The sequence below is a fragment of the Phalaenopsis equestris genome, unplaced genomic scaffold (genome assembly GCF_001263595.1).
Source record: "Phalaenopsis equestris unplaced genomic scaffold, ASM126359v1 Scaffold001143, whole genome shotgun sequence".
Lineage (NCBI taxonomy): Eukaryota > Viridiplantae > Streptophyta > Magnoliopsida > Asparagales > Orchidaceae > Phalaenopsis > Phalaenopsis equestris.
This window is the reverse complement of record NW_018165582.1, coordinates 148,618-168,748: the sequence shown is the minus strand read 5'-3', so window position 1 is coordinate 168,748 and position 20,131 is coordinate 148,618. Positions and strand designations below refer to the sequence as shown.

The following is a 20,131-nucleotide window of genomic DNA, read 5'->3' as shown; positions in this document are numbered from 1 at the left end:
AACCCTCTTGGATTTCCTTCTTTTTTTGTTCTTTCCCTTCCTTTTTCTTGGGTTTCTCGGCCTGCATTGTCAATTCCTCTTCCGTTTCCATTATCACGGGCTCTTCCGTCTCCATTCTCACTAGCTCTCTTCGTTTTCCAACAGCACTAAAAGCCTGAGTTTATCTGATTCAAAAACCCTAAAAGATAGAATGAAGATCGAATGAAGGTGCTCCGTGCTCTCCTCGCTCGGGCGTCGTTTGGTTTTTCGATGAAATAAACTTTCTTTCAGGTGTTCTGTTAATTTTTACTTGTTTCAGATCAGATTCGGGCCGGGTCGCGCCGTAAACATGACTAAATTTAATTTTTTAAGTTGTGGTCATCTTTCCATGGTGCGGTGTCGCACAGAATAAGAACTCCTCGGACAATAAGGGAAGATCAGTCGATCCAAAGAACAACCTCGGAATCAATCGATCCAAAGAACAGGCCAGGGGGGCCGACAGTAGTGGAATCGGTGGTTCAGGCATGGCGAGTGCCGGGAGCTCAGCAGACCTCCCAAGAAAGGAGGCAGGCGTGCTTCGAGGGCACGAGGGGGCAGTTTTGGCTGCCCGATTCAACGCCGACGGAAATTACTGCCTGAGCTGTGGGAAGGACCGCACCCTCCGCCTCTGGAACCCTCACCGTGGCATCCACATCAAGACCTTCAAATCCCATGGTCGTGAGGTTCGTGACGTTCATGCCACCTCGTAAGATCCCCTCGAACTCCGGCTTTTTTATTTGTGTTTCCTTTCTTATAATTATTTCTAATCTGTGCTCTGTGATGGCTGAACGTGTTGCATTCATCGATTATTTCACTGAAAGGGACAATGCCAAGCTTTGCTCGTGCGGTGGGGATCGACAGGTTTTTTACTGGGATGTTGCGACTGGCCGTGTGATAAGGAAATTCCGCGGACATGATAGTGAGGTTAGGTTTAACGGATGTGTTTTTATTTTCCTTTTTTTTAAACAAGAATTTTAGTGGGTATATAGATTGAGGCCTACCATCTCACAGCTGCACAAAATGTAATGAACTAAAACACTGTTTTGGAGTTGAGGAGAAACAAAATGTCAAAAAAAAATTTATTTTTTATTTGGTTGCTTTTTCTCTAATGAAGATTATAGCTTTTACGAAGTACTATTCCAAGCAAGTGCAACAAGATTAGATTGCCCATAACTTTTGACTAGATGAAGACATAATAAACCTAGATATCATAGAAACATAAGACATAAATCAGAGGAATACAAGGCATTATCACATCATGAATCAAGGTTTTAGCATTTAGGGTTTGGTGAGATAAATGATTTAGGTTCTTTCTTCATGATTGAGTGTTTTAATAGAGATGAAAATGATTCCTTTTTATCTTTAGGGTTTTGCTATTATTGTTAAAGCTCATGTAGATATTGTCTCTAGTCTCATACTGGGCAAAAAAAAAAACTGATTTTGTTTAGAAAATAATCAAAATTTGAAATGATTAGCCCTTCTCTCCAAACCACTTAAGCTTATGAATTGTATTTGTCCGCATATGTACTAAGACCCAGTTTCGCTTCTTTTTTATCCACTCTCATCACTCAATAAGTGATATTGGAGCTGAAGGTTGACTGAGATTAAGTGGTTTATATGATTTATGGAACAATTTGGTTTTTCGTGTCTTCTATTATTTGGCAAGCTCTGATATGAGGAGAAGATTGTTAAGTCTTAAGAGAGTAATGAGCTTAGTTTTATCATAAATATTTAAACAGTATATTGATGTTGAAATATCAAGTAATGTCCTTCTTATCTAATAGGCTTAAGCTTTTAGATTAAAGATATATTTTACCATTGGTGTCTTATGCCTAAATTTGGTCCTATGGGTGTAAAAATGTCGAGCTTGAGTGACCTCATTGTTTGCTCATTTTAAAATTTTTTGTTTGAAATTGTCTCGTGTTAGCATGTTCGTGTTTAAATCAATTCAAAGTTTTTTTGTTTATCTTGAATTTGACTCGAATGGTTCAAAAAATAATAAATTATAACAATTTTTTAAATATAAAAATAAAATCAATATAAAAAGATTATGATAAATATTAAATCATTAGTATGAGTCAAAATTAGGCTAAATATGATCGAGCAAGCCAATGTCTATTCATGTTCGGTTTGTTTATAAATTGAGCTCAAAATAACTTTTTATGCTTAGCTCGCTTACTTAACAAATGAATCAAGCATGAGTTGCAAAATGAGCTAAAAAATGAGTTATTCGCGAACAATTTGCTTTTTTGGCAACCTTAATTGGCTCTCTTTTGATCCACATTCTCTAACAAATTCCATCGTAGCTAAAGGATCAATTTAAATTTAGTAGTTTATTGATTTATTGCTCCTATGAATTGTTGTTTTCTTTAATAGTAATTGAGCAGTGTTGAATAGCAGGGGAATTCCGTATTGACTCCGTATGGTTAAGTGAGATATTGGTGCATAGAACTTAACAACAACAACAACAACAACAACAAATCCTTAAGCCTACTACGTGGGGTCGGCTAGATGAATCCTTTTTCTCCATTGCGTCCTGTTTAGTGTCATAATTTCATTTAGTTATAATAAATTAAGATCAATTTTTATACAATAAGCCCAAGTCTTCCTAGGTTTACCTCTGCCTTTTTTAACATAAGTCGAATTTAAAACATCTACTCTCCTAATCGGATCATTAGATGATTGACACTTAATGTGACCAAATCATCTAAGACGACTTTCTCTAATTTTGTCCGTCACAGGAGATACACCAACACTATCACAAATATTTCATTTCGCATTTTGTCTCTAAGTGTAAAGCAACTCATGCACCTAATCATACCTAATCATTCTCATCTCGATCTCGGCTACACTTAACTTAGTATTATGCTTCTCTTTTAAAGGCCAACATTCAACATCATAAAGCATTGCAGGTCTCTCCACCGTCTTATAATATTTTCCTTTCAGTCCAAGCGGTACATTTCTATCACACAAAAGGCCCGAAGCATTCCTCCACTTCAACCATCCAACTTGAATTCTACTATTAACATCTTCTTCTATATCACAATCGCTTTGAACAACAGACCCGATATATCTAAATCGTTCACACCTTTAAATAATTTGATCACCCAAAGTTACACTTCTGTCACTAGAGCTATTACTACTAAAATTACATTCCATGTATTCAGTTTTAGTTCTACTCAAATGAAGTCCTTTAGACTCCAATATAGACCTCCATAATCCAATGTAGACCTGCATAGAACTCAAGATTTAAAAAAAAAAGATATTACTTAAAAGGGAGCGGTGGGAAATTTGTAGAGTTTTCACATATGGTGGAGAATGCGATGTAAGAGTATTGAATTTAGTATCATATTAAATGTGTGTATATTATGGTATGTAAGTATTAATTGGGTGTCCCTCCTCTCCCCAGGCTTAAAATTTTAAATCGGAAATTGGATTTTAACATTGGCGTACCAAGCAATGCCTTGAATCTCTTTTGATTTATTATCTCTTACCAATTGTATGAGTGTTAAAGGCTTGATTGAGATCAATTGATTGATACCTTTTGTGGCTCACATACTTTTTTTTGGTGTCTTTTATCATGTTTGAGAAAGATTAATTTGTGGGCCACTACCACTCCCACAATAGTTTTACACGATTGATTCAAATATTGGAGTAAAACTTTTGATGCTATTAAAATATCTTTGTTTTAGGGCTAGTGATGATTAATCTAGAAAGCTCTGATTTATGGAAAACATATTCTTAAGGCATGTGAGAGTATTTTGTTTAATTTCAATTTTTCATATTTGATAGATGCAATAGTGAAGAAGTTCAAATTAGTTTCGGACAATGATTTCTACCATATAAAGCTATATTACCAAAGCACTCATAAGCCATGATTATGTTAAACATCCTCGACTTATATGACACAAGAGAAGAAAACATCAAAATAATGGCTATGTAAAACATTTGATAAACTAACCAAACTAGATCCAATTAGCTATTAAGCACTTTGAAAACTCTCATGAGCTTGAAGGGTGATCCTTTCCTTTAGATTTTTTTGGATAAGGGCCAAATACTCGACAATATAGAATTTTTAATGCTAGTCTATTTCTTTTTTATAGAAATTTTACTTAAAATGAATATGGACTATCCAAGGGTTATATAAGGTTTTGATGATCTATATTTCCCAGTGGTATAAGCTTATGACGTTGATTATATCTCAATTGCGACTCAATAACACTCTTGAATATGAACATCATATGCACTATGAAATGTTGATGGTTTAATTTGATTTTATATTTGTGATATATTTATGTAATGTGTAGTCAACCCATTTAAGATTTTTAGGTTCCTACGTCTGAAGTAAATGTTGTGCTTCTTATCCACCGACAATAGAGAATTTCGATGTTATATCATTTAGGGAGTCTAATTACCAACCATATTTGACTCATATCATATAGCTCGAGTGGACTGGGGTGTTTGTTGCACTCTAGCTATTTACTCTTATCTTGATGTGTTTTGATGTTCTGATACCAAATCAAACCAATTCAAGAAGACTAGTATTGCTATTAGCGGTTAAAGGTGTTTATGCGACTATTTGTGATCATCATCTTGGATTTGACTAATCTATATTGAGATTGGCTTAGATACTTTGTTTTTGATTTAGCATTAAAGACCAAACAATGGATTCACTTTAGAAAGAAGAGAATTCTAAATCATACATGTGGGAATAATTTAGAATGTTATCTATCATTCTTAGAAAATGCATACCCACATCAAACATTTGATTTGGGGTGGTCCTGCAGGTCTACTATTGAGGTTAGCATTTATATAGTAAATAGTATTATGAAGTATTTAAGAGATGCCTTAGGTTAATATTTTTAAGTTAGCTTGTGTTCTAGGCTAGAATTAAGTTGACTAAAGGAAAGTTTCGAGTACATATGTTTTGTTTGATTTGTCTTCTCTGGTAGTTATTTGATTCACATGATGCATAATATTTTAAATATAGAAAAGGTGGTGCTTTCATCTTAAGGGGAGGCCCAAAATTTAGATGCTTTTGTGTGACTTGTGGGGTTTCGGTGTAATATGGGCGTAAGAACAGTTTTGTGTTTTTGTATTTGCTAGAGATGACATGATATTTGAAGTTTGTAGATTGTTCGATTTTAGGAAAATTTTATTTTTAGTATCTTATATTAATAATATGTTTTATTTTTAAAATTAGGTTTATTGGTATATCATAATTCTTATTTTTTTCTTTTATTATGGCGAGTTATGTTTGATATTATTATTTTCTTAATGTGAGAGCCATCACTCTCTATTTAACTTGTAATTATATTTTATGAAATTGAAGAAAGAGGAATAATATTATTTTTTTCTCTAAACTTATATGGTATCAGAGCTTCTAAACGACTACCGGACGTGCCCCGTGAGAAAGACTGAACTTGCGTCGATAGGTGGAGTGCAAAGCAGTTGTTCTTGCATCTCTTCCTTCTAAGGCGCTTGTGCCTTGTTGCACCTTGCCGCGTTTCCTTTGTAGATGCCGCTTTATCCTTCGAAGGCGCTTGCGCCTTCTCCTTCCTTGGAAGCATCGTCTGGTTTTTCTATCGTGACAGAACTCACAATCGATGCGGTTGTTCGTGCAGTTCCTTCAAAGCTGTGGTCTCTCCTTCAAAGTCGTTGGTTCGTACTTGGTAGTTGCAGCTTCTATTTTCTCCTTTGATCAAACTTAGTAGTCAAAGCCACTTCTAGATGTTTCTTCTTAGTAGCTGCTATTTCTTCTTCATAGTCGTTCGAACTCACGACACATTCTCTCATGATATCGTATAAGTCAATGATGATGACCAGAGTTCAAAGAAATTTAGCCATATTTATTGGCTCCACTAATTTTGAAACCACTTCACCTCACCCTACAACCTCTCTCATATCTGTTTCTGTTGATTACTACTCACAAAATCTAGCACTTTTTCTCAAATTTATTAAAATTAATATACACAACTACTCGAGTGGGGTCAATCCATAACCACAAGAGAGGCAAAATTAGGTCTCTAATTAGAGAAACTTTAAAGTTTACTGCTGGCGATCCAAATTCAAAAAAGTGGCAGTCCGAAAATTTCTTGGTTATGACTTGACTCATCATAGAAAAGTCACATCTTTTCATTCCCACAACTCAAGATATCTGGGAGGCCATTCTAAATCTCTTTTTAGACTTGGAGAATTCTTCCTATTTTTTTGAGTTGAAAACTCAACTCGGAAATCAAAACAAAATTATCGTGATTTTTTATGTATTACAAGCTAGTGGTATTATGACAGGAACTTGATCAATGTTATGATGATATTTGGAAGAATTTAAATGATTATGCTCGCCACAAGAAGAGAGAGGAAAACGACTGACTCTACATGTTCTTAGTTGCCCTTAATCGTAATTTCGACGAGGACTGAGGTTGCATCCTCAGTAGAAAACCCCTACCCTCTATTTGAGACATTTTTTTCCGAAGGTAGGCAGGAAGAGTCAAGAAACAAAACATTATATTATGCAACACCAAATCTTTTTGTAACACCAAACATCAAAATTCAACTCTTATGTTAAAGGGGGTTGATACCAACAAACAAAGACGTAACTATGATGCAAGCATTGCAAAAAATCATGATGCACGAAGGAGACGTGTTAGAAGCTCCATGGTAAACCTGCAAATTATAAATCAAAATCCAAGCGTGAAGGTCAAGTTTATCAAGCCACTACTAAAGAAACTTAGGAGCCGCTTGCTAACTCGAATGTAATTACTTCCACCAATGAACAATTAGAGCACTTGCACAAACTATTTCAATCTCCAAAATTATTCTTGGTCCCACTTGCTCCTTAGTACATAAGGGTAACTCTTTAGCAACTATTTTGTTAGGTGTTATTCCTAATTTTTCTCTCTTGGATAATTGATTATGGCACAACTAATCACGTGACTGGTTATTTTAAAGTATTTTCCTCTTATAGACCTTGTGTAAGTAATAAAAAAGTCAAAATTTTTAATAGATCCCTCTCGATAATTGCTTGAATATGAGTTGTAAAACACTTCTTGTTTCTTTCCCTCGCGATGTTCTCCATTATCCTAATCTATCATGTAATTTGTTGTCCATTAATAAACTTATTGTTGATCATCAATGTCATGCCAATTTTTTTTTCTTGTTGTGAGTTTCAAAAATTAACCATGAGGAGGATGATTGATGGTGCCAAGGAAAAATATGAACTCAATATTTTAACAATGAACCCGACTCAAATATACAATGTTAAAGTATTGGTTTAAATTCTATTTTTATTTCTAAGAAAAATGAAAGTATGTTATGACATTATAGATTAGGTCAGATACTTGTTTCTCAAATTATTTTATAAATAAAATGTCTTTTATTCCAATATGAAGTGTTTCAGTTTGCTAAAGATCATCGTGCATCTTTTTCTCCACAAATATACAAGTCAACTACACCATTTACTCTAATCTATAGCAATATCTTGTATCCTTATAAAAAATCTTGCATTTTAGGAAAAGATAGTTTATGACTTTCATTGATGATTACACTAGGTTAAGTTGAGTTTGTTTAATGAAAGAAAAATATACATCATCGTGCATCTTTTTCTCCACGGATATTGAAGTCAACTACACCATTTACTATAATCTATAGCAATACCTTGTATCCTTGTAAAAAATTAACTTTTTAGGAAAAGGCTTGTAACTTTCATTAATGATCACACTACGTTAAGTTGGGTTTGTTTAATGAAAGAAAAATCTGAAGTAGAAATGAGTATAAAAAAATCTTAAGTAGAAATGAGTATAAAAGAATCTTACACCAGGATACACACCCTTTTTCAAGAAACTATTTAAATATTACGAAGTAGTAATGACCGAGAGTATTTCAAAATATTTTGGGTTAAATTTTTCTTTAATAAAGAATAATTTATCTAAGCTTTTGTGTCAACATTCTACAATAAAATGACAACTGAAAAAATAAACAAGCACCTATAGGGGGTAGCTCGGGCATGACTATTTACTAATCATAAGTCTAAATATCTTTGGAGCGATGCCATTCTTATGCTAAATTTTTCATAAACTGAACGCCCAATCAAGTTTTAAATTTTGAAACATTTTTTTATGTTTTTCAAAAACTTTTTTTTTAAAGAATTTGCTCTCATCTTCTCTACCTCTAAAGATATTTGGGTGCACTGCTTTCGTTCACATTTACCATCAAGAAAACTTGAACCTCGAGCCAAAAAAAATGTGTTTGTTGGTTATGCTCCTAGCCAAAAGGAATCGAAAATGCTTTGATCCCAATGCTAAAAAAGTGTTTGTTCTCATTAATGTCACCTTTTTTGAACTTTAACTTTTTTTTTCATCTCATCTTCAAGGGAGAGAATAAAATAAAGATTTGTCCGCTGAGTTTCAGGATTTTTTCCAAACCGAGGACTCTCAAACTAATATATCTCCAACTTTGATTATTAAATCTGAAAACTCAAGCAAAATTATATCAGGAGAATGTGCATCTAGTTTTTTAGATATTAAAATTACTACAATATTTTCCTATGATGTTCATAATAAAGAAACTCGAAAAAAAAATCTACGGCATTGGTTCCATTTAATCTTGTCTATTTACGGTAAAGGACAACTAAAAAAAGTGTACAAATTATTTATATTGCCAAGAATCTGTGAACCCACTAGGTAATGCCCTCACTAATTATTTACCTCATGTTTAAGCCACTTCATCTTCGAGTTTTGAGACTTCTAATCTTAAATCTGACCCTAGTTTGAATCATGTGTCTAATGAGTTTAGTCTTCCCATTGGTGAAAAGTCTTGCACACAACATCCATTGTCCCATTATGTGTCTATGAATACCTCACCAATTTTTGTGTTTTTACCTCACTGTTGTTGTGTATGTAGATTCCTAGTACTGTGCAGAATGCTCTGAAAGTTCTAAGTGGAAGGAGGATATTTTCGAAGAGACGAAAGCTCTTTAAAAAATAACACATGGGAATGTATTGATCCACCGAGTGGAAAGACAACTGTCTATTACAAATGAGTGTTTACTATCAGATATAATTTTGATGATTTTCTAGAATGATATAAGACTTGACTGGTTGTCAAGGGATTCACTCAGATCTATGACATTGATTATTTATAGACAGTCGTCTTAGTTGTAAAACTCAACTCCGTAATGATTCTTCTATCACATGCATTTAACCTTAATTGACCTCCAGAGCAATTAGATATAAAAACTGCCTTCCTCAATGGTGAGTTGGAGAGTGTATATAGATGCACCTTCGTAATTTATTGAGAAGTTTGACACAAAAGTTTGTCAATTGAAACATTCTTATGCGGGTTGGAGCAGCCACTGAGAGAAGGTTTGAGAATTTTACATTTTTTGTTAAATGTCAAGGTTATACTCAAGGGCTTACAATGTTTTTCAGATATTGAAATGATGGGAAAATAGTCATATTGATTGTGTATGTGGATGATATTCACAAGAAATGATGCATGACATGAATCGTTTGAAGAATTTTGTATCGTCTATTTTTTAAGCAAATGATTTGGGATTTTTTAGGTATTTCCTTGGCATGAAGATTGTTCGATTGAAGAAAGAAGTTGTTCTTCTAATGAAAGTATGTTCTTGATCTGCTTAAGGAAACTGTGATGAGTGAGCGTAGGCCTGTAGATATTCCTATTGATCCCAATTAGAAACTATAAGATGGGAAGAAAGGTGATCCAGTAAATACAATTAGATAAGAAAATTGGTGGAGAAGTTGATATACTTATCACATACACGACCAAATATTGCCTTTGATGTGAGTTTGATAAGTCAATTTATGCATTCATCTTATGAAAAACACCGTGAAGCAGTCAACATAATTCTCATACATATAAAAATATACCAGGTAAAGACTTACTTTTAATGATATTCACTGATGTAGATTAGGCAGGTTTGATTATTGAAATTAGGGGTCTGTTTGGGGCAGCTGTTGATTATTTATAATATACTGATAAACAAATTATTCTGATAATCTGCAGATTATCAGAATAATCTGGTTTGCTGTTTGGGGTAGTTTATTCAGAATAGCTTATTGGTAGTTATGGTTGTATAAATGACATTCCTGCCCGTCTGGTAAAACTGTTTAGGGCAGCTTATTCAGAATAGCTTATTAGTAGTACAAAATTATGTAATGCAAAAACATACTATCATTACAGATCAGTTCCAAAAGATGACATACAATTCTCACACTCTGGTGAGTACCAAAATAAGGGTCCGTTTGGGGCAGCTTATTTGATGCGGTGGCATTTTGAAAACACACCTGACCTATTTGGGTAAACTGCGTTTTGGCAGCTATGCATTTTCAAAACGCAGAAAACAGTTTTTTCACACCGCTCCTATCTAGGTGCGGTGGGATCTTTTTGGCAAAGGTCTGACTTTTCCAAAAAAATAAAAATTTGTAATAGCCATCGTACCTAGCTTATCATCAGATTATTTTTAATCAGCTTAGTAGCAGATTATTCAATAAGCTACAGCTGCCCCAAATACACTCAAAATAAAAAAAAAAAATAAAGACAAGTACAACTACAATGAGAAATATTAAAATATTTAATTTCAAACTCTGGCTACGCCTATCCTCAGCTGCACTATCAACCTAGGAAAACATCAGATTCCCATGACTGCTGATAGTGTTATATGTGGGACTGTCAGCCCACCGGAAGACTCCACAACGAGCTGAAACACCCTTGACACAACTGTAGAACTGCCTCCCAAAGCTGTGAGACTGACGCGACGTGAGCAATAGAGCCGATAGTTCACAATAAAGCAAAGTAACTCGGTCTGTAACTGATATCCTAGAAATCATATTTGTATAATTGTGAAAAAAATAAAAAAAAAATGAATGTAAGAACTTATCCAAAAAAAACAAAATACACATACAAATTTGATTAACATATAGACGAAGAAAAGAAAGATTTGCTAGATTAGCTGTCATATATAACATCTGTTATAAAGTCCCTTAGAGCAGTCATCTCAGCCACACCCTCCGCTTCATTAACTTCAAATTCATTAAATTCATTCTCATCCTCAGGAATTGAAGGCCCGATCATGACTTTTGATGGTTCTTCATAGACAGTCAGCTCTTTGTTATCAGCCATACTAAAGTCCGTATCTAAATGTGAATGGTGTCGTCAGATGAAGTTATGAAGTGTCATTGTTTCCACCACAATATGCACCTGTTTCTGAAATTGATATGACGACATATCACGTAGGATGACTCATTTCTTCTTCCAAATCCCAAACGTTCTTTCAATTACCCCACGTAAAGAAGAGTGATGTTTAAGCATTTCTTTCCTACCACGAATAGTTCCACTTGCTCGCTTAAAATCAGGACTATGATACCTAGTGTCTGGATATGACTTCAGATAGCCCCTATTTATAGGGTATCCAACATCAACCAAATACTATTTACGTGTTATGGAAGATATTGTTATTTGCAATAAATACCTATAACTTTGAATTTTATAAATCAAAACATACCTGAAGGCGGATGAGGAAAACCCTGCGATCTATTACTCATAGCATAGACGGAAATTCGACTATCATGTGCACTCCCTTCCCAGCTCGCCATAACATATGTGAAACACATGTTGAAGTAACATACCGCCATGACATTTTGAGTAGTTGAACCACTTCGACCAATGTAAGCCACCTTGTCCTGACTTGGTATTCGGACATTAACGTGAGTACCGTCAATTGCACCTATGCAGTTCTGTTTTACAAAGTTAGAAAATATTTATATTTTATTATAAAAGTAAATAAAAGAATGATTACTTTAAAGTAAGACAGGTAATGGGGATCGACTGCGATTTGTCTTGGAGTATTAGCAAATGATGGATCCTCTAGCCTGATGATTTTAGCGGCTAAGTTAACAAGTGTCTGTATGCCTTTGGAAAAATAACGGCTTATTGTCTCCGATGAATGCTGAAATCTCTCCGTAGCACCTGTAGCACCTCTAATTGATTCATTCTGTGACATAATATATAGCGTTATAGCCAATACCTCCCTTATCGTCGTTCTCGAAGAACCTGAACTCCGTGATTGAGGGATAACTCGTGCAAGAGATCCATAAAGATCGGTACTGTCATTCGAATTATGTTACTGAACCTAATAGGATATCCAGAAAGCATTTCGCCTACCCATTTATCCCCAATAAAGCTGGAGGTCATTCAGGGTATTCGAACACTGTTTGATCGGTAATACTCCAACAATAATATGACAATAGTTGCAGCCCATGTCATTCTCTTACGACGTTCATGTTGTGGATTCATTCTAAAGGAAGAAATATCTTGGTTAGTTCATTAATTATTATTCAATACAGCGAGCGAGAAATAAATAATGAGAACACTCAGCTAGTAAGAATAAAAAAAATGTAGAGCTGTACTAATATGCATTCAGGAATCAAGTAAAAAGTACATTTTAAAATAAAACACAACTCTAAATAACAGATGAGTTCATAACTTTGAAGAGTACATAATACATTTCTTGAGAGCACAAAAGCTCAATCATCCACAATAACACGTAAATATTTGACTCGCAACTCTGGTTTCATCGCCATAAATATGTGCCTACGTGTTGGATCCTCAAGTTTTTTCATACATATTGCACGAAAGTGCTTATCCGCTACTACTTCAGGGATGATTGACAAAGTGCGAAGACAATCTAAGATAGTGTTGTCAGGGAGTGGAGCAGGCGGTGGTGCTCCAAAAACATCTATGAGTCTGTCAAATGAAGTTTTCACAAAAGTATCATTTTCTTTTTTTCTTTTTCCAAGCCTGGGCCTCTTCATCTGTGAGCTTGATTCCCTCATCTCCCTCTGGTTAACGCTGTGTATTTCTTCTTCAACTGCCACCGGTTCCGATGAAAAATTATCGGGTATTCCTGCAAACCACGTCTCACTAGTACTGAATGCATGCTTTCCTGTTGCCACAACCCCCTTGAACATTATGTCAAGTTTATCTTCAAGATCCGGATCAATTCTGCTCTGCTTGTATTTTTTTGTTATCGGCATTGCCTATAACATTAAAATGAGGAGGGGGTTTAGGGGGATAATCGTTTTAATTGAAAATATATGTAATTAACACACAAATAATGAGAACTTTACCTCTAATTTCTCGGCCCACCATTCATTTGAAACATCAATAGTCCGTTTGATTGGATCCCAACCCAACCCCGTGGATCCACGTTTCAGCTCCTTTCAAAATTTTCACTTTCGCTCCTTTCAAAATTTTCTCTCTTTCCTCAGTTGATTCCATTTATTTTTAAACTTCAGCTTGTTATAATCTCTTTCAGTCAGTTCTTTGAACATTTTAGCTATATTCAGCCAACCTTCCTTGTTGAAATAGGTGGTTGGCTTATTCCCGATCTCAATCTCAGTGATGCAGATGTTGCAGAAAATATTTGTAACTTTCTTATCCCACATCGCTGAGGGACCACCTTCATTTGTCTTAGACATAGTGGAACTATATGAAGAATTACATATTGCATAAAGAAATTTATATTGTAACTCAACAAGCATAAGAAAGTTCTCCAAATTAACCAACTAGAGATGAAAGAGTTGAAAGATATTGTGTCCAACAATGAACCAACATTCTCTAAATGAACCAACAACTGTGTCCAAATTTGCTCATAAAAAAAAAAACACAAAAGAATTATGTGGTTCGGTCAAAGACCTACATCCACAGTAAGACATCAAATATGTTTTATTTTCCAATTATGTAAAAGTACATAGCTATGATTCTCAATGGAGAAGAATATAACTAAAGTACATGTGTAGCAATTAAACAATAAACATCTTATATTTGATATGCAACTTCTTATACATGTCGTGGAATCCAATTCCATCGAAGCAATTGTCGAATTATCATAATGCATTTCTATTATCTAAGATGCTCATATCGACAGTCATCATCATCACCATAATGAGTGTTGTAATACAACTCATAGCTCTAAAATATATGCAGTGTATATCCTCTCTACCCTCAGCATCAAAGGAAGCTTGAAAACTCCGTAAAAATATACCAATCTGATGCTCTAAACAGTGAATAGTATTTGCATCGAGGCACAAGTCAAAAACAGTGAATAAGCAGAAACAGTTTTATTTATTGGCATTGCAAATGAAGTTGCATTGCATTGCTTCTCAAGTTTGAAAACCCTGTAAATGGCATAAACAGTGAATAATATTCCCATCATTTGCTAAATTCCCATCATTTGTCCCATCATTTGCTAAACAGTGAATAGTATTTGCATTGCAAATGAACTTGCATCTATTGTTTCTTCTCCACACCCATTTTAATGAAACAAAAAAATGTATACAACATTTTCTATCTAATGCCAGAACCATTTTAATGAATCAAAATATCTACTAAACAGTGAAACAAAAACTACACATATCCCAAATTTCATAAAAACACCCATTCAACAATTCAAAAAAATGCAATGCCGAAAAAATGTAATGCCCAAACTCTGTTAATGTTGAGAATAAACCATTTTAATGAAATTCCTTAAAAACACCCATCCAAAATTTCGTTAACAACACCCATCCAAAATTTAATAAGAACCATTTTAAGGAAATATGTAATGCCCAAACTTTCATCCAAATCTTAGATCTAGCAAAAAGTGAAACAAAAACTGCGTCCAACATGAGGCCAAAGCACAAGTGAAACAAAAACCACATTCACATTTCAGATCTAGCAAAAACAGAGAAGGCTCGAAAGCTTTGAAATAAAACTCTTTCCAAAATTCAGATTTAGCAAAAGCACCTATCCAAAATTCCATAAAAACTGCTATAACCTCCGAAACCAGCAATGGTGCATCCAAACAAAGATGCAACGAGGCACAAGTCAAGGGTCGAACAAGATCTAGCAAAATCAGAGAAGGATCAAAAACGATGGTGCATACCAGGCGGAAAACTAGGGTTTCGTTAGGAGGGCGACGACGAGAGAGAGCAGAGAGTGGAATTTTTGCCAAATTTCTCAACGGTCGCGAGGAAGAAGGCGAGGGCGAGGGGGACCGAAGAGGGGCACGGGGCGTCTTTTTCGCCCTAACGCAGGACGCGAAGGGAGGTCCGCTTCGTAACGTACGCCTTGTGCGAACGCACAATCCAAACGCCATTGCGGCGTTTTCAAACCGCCACCGCTCCCATTAAGCTGCCCCAAACAGGCAGTAGATCAACTTCTGGATATTGCACCTATGTGTGGGGAAACTTGGTTACATGAAGAAGTAAGAAACATATTTAGATGCAAGAAGTAGTGTTGTGGCAAAATAGAGAGCTATAACTGATGAAGTATGTGATATGTCATGGTTTAAAAGAAATCTTGAAGTGTTGTAGATTCCGATAAATATGGCAGTGAAATTAAACCGTGACAATAAAGCAACCACAAGCATTGTTAAAAAGTCCAGTGTAGCACGATCAAGCTTACTTTATCCCTACTGCTTAAAAATAAAAGAGAATTTTGATACACTTCATAAAAGAGAATTTTGATTCGAGTTATGTGCATGCGATTCATCCCTACTGCTTAAAAATCAGTGGTTATCTTCACCAAAAGACTATTCAAGCTTACTTTTGAGGTTCTTGTAAGCAAGTTGGGCGTGATAGATATCTATGTTCCAACTTAAAGGGAAGCTATTAGATTTTTAGGAAGATTTTATTTTTAGTATCTTCTATATTAGTTTTTTCTATTTTTAGAATTAAGATTATTGGTATGTCATAATCATTGTTTTCTTCCTTTATGATGGGGAGTTATAACTGATATTATTGTTTTTCTAATGTGGGAGTCATCTCTCTCTATTTAACTTGTAATTGTTTTCTATGAAATTAAAGAGGAATAATAAAATTTTCGTCTCCAAAATTTATATATATATGTTTGATACAAATTTGATCTAAGCATTTAAAAAGTCAGTGAGAGTTATGTATTGGTATAACAGCTTGATGAATTCAAGATCTTGTGTACTTGGGGCTTACATCGCTAATATTTGGTAAGGAATGAATCTGTGTTTGTTGTGAGTTTAACTTTAAGATGGTTTTTGGTCTTCAGGTGGCTAAGGAAATTGGATGGAAATTTATTGTTTTTGAAACTGACTCTTTAATTTTATGGAAGTATTGCAGATTTTAGGATGAGCATCATTGGAGTGTTAATCTGCAGATGAAAAGAATTAAAGATTTGTCCAAGAACTTACATATCATATGGAATCATACTAAGAGAGAAGGGAACTTGGTGGCTCATTGGGCATCTAAGCTTGGATCTAATTTGAATTATGCTGTGATTTTCAAAACTATTCCTGCTGTTTTGATTCAGTTTCCTGCTGTTTTTGTTCAATTTGTTTTTTTGTATGTTTCTTAATTATTTTTTGGTTTGTTTTTTTCTTTTATCTTTTCTTTGGTGTTTTGTATTTTTAGCTGGTGGGTGTATTTTATTTTTCTTTTTTGGAAAGATGCCCTTTTTTATTGGTGTTTTGTAGGGTGTGTGAGTTAGGACCTCTTTCCCGGTTTTGTTATTTTTCTTTGTGTTAATAAAATGAGTGCCGATTTATGCTCTTTAAAAAAAAAAAAAAACTCAAAGAATTTAACATTTTGTTTAAGCTTCTAGTTTTCTAAGGCTCATGGCTTTGTCTTGCCTTGATGATGGATCAGTGTACATGCAAGGGCTTATTTGTTTGGACTTAATAGAAATGTTCCAAGAAATTTGAACTTGTTGGTTTGGTGCCTTTTTGCTAGCTTGCCTTGAGATTGTATTTATCTTTTAAAGGTTTATGCTTTGGTGAGCCCTATGTTGAATCAACCACAAGATTGAGGTTTAAATGCCAAGAATGTCTATGAATAAGACGTCTGACCTTAACATGAAGGTGGCCCACAAGCCAGACTTATGTTCTTTTTTGTAGGGTGGCATAGCTTGCCACACATTTTATTGATTTGCACTTGTTGGCTTAAAATCATTTGCCTTAATTTTTTTATTCAAATTTGTCAAGATAGGTTTGTTGATTAGAAGCTTTTGATTTTTATCTTGGGCAGGATAGGTAGGACTTACTGCCCTTATTTTATGAAGGCCCAACATTAGGGCATGTGACCCTAGTGTGAGGGATTCTTGAGGCTGAACTGTTTGTATATATTTTTTTTTTGTGTTTTTTAGGCTTGTAATTCTATGCTGATTTTGTTGGAGCTCATGTATTTGATATGCTTGTGGCTTTGTGTGGATCTTGTTGTTTTGATGGTTTTATAGGTCTTGAAGAATATGGCTGTTTTGATATGTCCAACGTTTTTCACTTTTACTTTAATTAATATTTGATGCTTAATAGATACTTGATTTAAGATGTGAGAGTTACGATCTTTATGAGCTGCATAATATTGAAGTTTTACTGTCCTTATTTGAGGAATGCTCAATGGTGGGATTTATGACTTTGATTTAGGTCGATTTATTGGTGTCTTATAAGTGCGGCAACTCAAAGCTATAATTTGATTGTATTTGGATTTAGGTTGATTTTGTTCTCAATTTAACTTGATGGAAGGTTTGGAATTATAACCTAGTTTTAGAGAAGTCCAAAAAATTGATGATTTTCATGCGAGACTTACAACCCTTGTTTTAAGTGACTTTATGTTTTGGGCTTGATATGAGCTTTTTGATTTTTGGGAGCTTGGACTTAACAATTTGATGTTAAAGTAGGCCAAATGGTTGAAATTTACAAATCTAGGGTTTTAGAGATGTTTGACAACCCTGATTTGAAGGAAGCCGTTGTCAATTGATTTTGTTTGATCTGGAACTGATGAAGAGATTTGAAAATTTACACATTGAATTGGTTTGATTAGGCGTGGTCCTTTTTAAGCACGCAAGGACTTATGGTTGCTGATTTTGTAATATTTTAATATTTTGACCATTGTTTGCCATTTTACAAATATTTGACATCTGGAGTCCTCAAAGTGAAGTAGGCTAGCTCTGCGGTTCAGTGAGGTTAAAATGAGGTTCCATGTCCTTTGTGGACCTGCAAAGGACTCCCTTGAGTTTGGGAATTTTTAGGGTTTAAGTGAATGCTTATTAATTATTAAACCTCTGAGCTTTTTTGGGATTTTATCAGGCGTGCAAAGAACTGAACTTAGTTGTTTTTTTTTTGTCTGTTCAACTTTTTCTGTGGAATTGTTTGGTCCTTGACCTTCGATGGAACATCATTCAATGCTCGAGGTAATGCCTTTCTGATTTATTTGCAAGCCGTTAACATTAGCCTCATGTATACACTTTGCTTCTTTCAGGTGAATGCAGTAAAGTTCAATGAGTATGGATCTGTGGTCGTATCAGCTGGTTATGATCGATCTGTGAGGGCATGGGATTGCAGATCTCATAGTACTGAGCCTATTCAGGTTTGCAATTTAGAAATCCAACTAATTAGATAAGACACCCATCATTCTGATTAATAGATAGTAATAAATTGTATTTCACGCATGATAAATAACTTAAGATTTATTTTCAGATTATCGACACATTTATAGACAGTGTCATGTCTATTTGCTTGACAAAAACTGAAATTATAGCTGGAAGTGTTGATGGAACTGTTCGCACATTTGACATTCGAATTGGTAGGTGAGTGGTTTGGATAGAATCACATCAGTGAGTTCTCATTATATTTAGTTCTATTTTCATTATTTTGTTCCCTGCTAAATTCAGATTTTTTGAGTTTAAGTTCATTAACCTTTCATATTTCATGGACTAGGGAACTTGTTGATGACTTGAAGCACCCAGTTAATTGTATCTCCCTGTCAAATGATGCTAACTGTATACTTGCTAATTGCTTGGATTCTACACTCCGTCTTCTTGACAGGTGAGAATAAATGACTGACAGCAATTCCTTTATATCAACTCTAAAGTTTCTAACCAAATAACTTATTGGTAATGGCAGGACCACTGGTGAACTCCTTCAACAATACAAGGGCCACATTTGTAAGGCATGAAGATCCACAGTTAAATTTCATTTCACTAATATTTCTGATATATTTTCTAAGCTCTTTTGACCCTTGGTATCATTTTAAAACTTGCTTATTAAATATTATAAATTAGCTGGCAGTTTAATTTTAAAGTAGACTACCTTTTTGTGCCTCAAGAAAAGAAGAAAACTTTTTGCAAGATTATTTGTTTATGAGAACTTTCTGTATTGCTTTGTAGTCATACAAAATGGATTGCTGTCTTACAAATACTGATGCCCACGTAACTTGTGGATCTGAAGATGGTTTTATTTATTTCTGGGATTTAGTTGATGCATCCGTAATTTCAAGATTCCGGGCCCATGCCTCTGTTGTAAGTTTTTATTACTTGATTAACTAGCCTATTTACCCGTGTATTGCTTTACAGTCTTTCAATTATTGATTCCTTTGCTATGCTTAAGCTTCTCCTTCCATGTTCAATTTTCTTAGAGCTTGCATTATTTCTATGACTTGCCTTTTTTGAACAGATCAGGCTTCTTTTGGGTTTGTTGCGCCTATTGGTGTTAATTGGAGTAAAACTCTGTTCTTATTGTATTGGTAAATATACAAGTGGGGAAATTCAAATTTATGCAAGCTTAATGAGGGACATCCAGGATATTGTAAATTTGTCTGACATCAAGCCCTTTGAGTCTAGATCCTATATGAGACTTCTATCTTTTTAATACAATTCTAGATTATATATATATATATATATATTGACGATTGCCCTTTTAACAAACACTCAATCAACCAAAAGTAATGGACAGTGTAGGAGTTTTAAGGGGAAATTATGGAAAAGAGCGACAACTTCAATTTGGGAATTTTAGGGTCCTAGATTTACATTTGTATTCAAATGAGAAGAAATTTATTTTTATCATGTGTTATGATCCTTCATCTACTTCCTTTCCCCACATGTATGTAAATCTATTATGATTATTCACCTCACATATTTTTGGTTTAACAGGCCATATTATTGCCTACTGATTTACAAACCACATTCCCACCATGAAGACAATAACTTTGCAATCATTACAGGGTTGTCAATCCAATGTACCATAAAATTACTTTGACAGCCCATATTACCAACTATTTCATCAGTAGTGGCTTTACTCTTTTCCTTTATG

General features: G+C 34.6%; 1 protein-coding gene across 3 annotated transcripts in view; it reads left to right on the top strand.

The window, feature by feature from the left end:
• The first annotated feature begins 443 nt into the window (after positions 1-443).
• Positions 444-20,131, top strand: part of LOC110033339 (WD repeat domain-containing protein 83) — a 28,214-nt gene continuing 8,526 nt past the window's right edge. For all 3 annotated transcript variants that reach the window (XR_002294933.1, XM_020737270.1, XM_020737271.1), the window contains exons 1-7: positions 444-724; positions 840-942; positions 18,303-18,410; positions 18,521-18,630; positions 18,761-18,868; positions 18,947-18,992; positions 19,210-19,341. Coding sequence is in view for 2 of the 3 variants with exons in the window: in XM_020737270.1 (XP_020592929.1) it covers positions 504-724; positions 840-942; positions 18,303-18,410; positions 18,521-18,630; positions 18,761-18,868; positions 18,947-18,992; positions 19,210-19,341 (828 nt within the window). In the remaining variant the exon portion in view is untranslated. The remainder of the gene's footprint in view (positions 725-839; positions 943-18,302; positions 18,411-18,520; positions 18,631-18,760; positions 18,869-18,946; positions 18,993-19,209; positions 19,342-20,131) is intronic.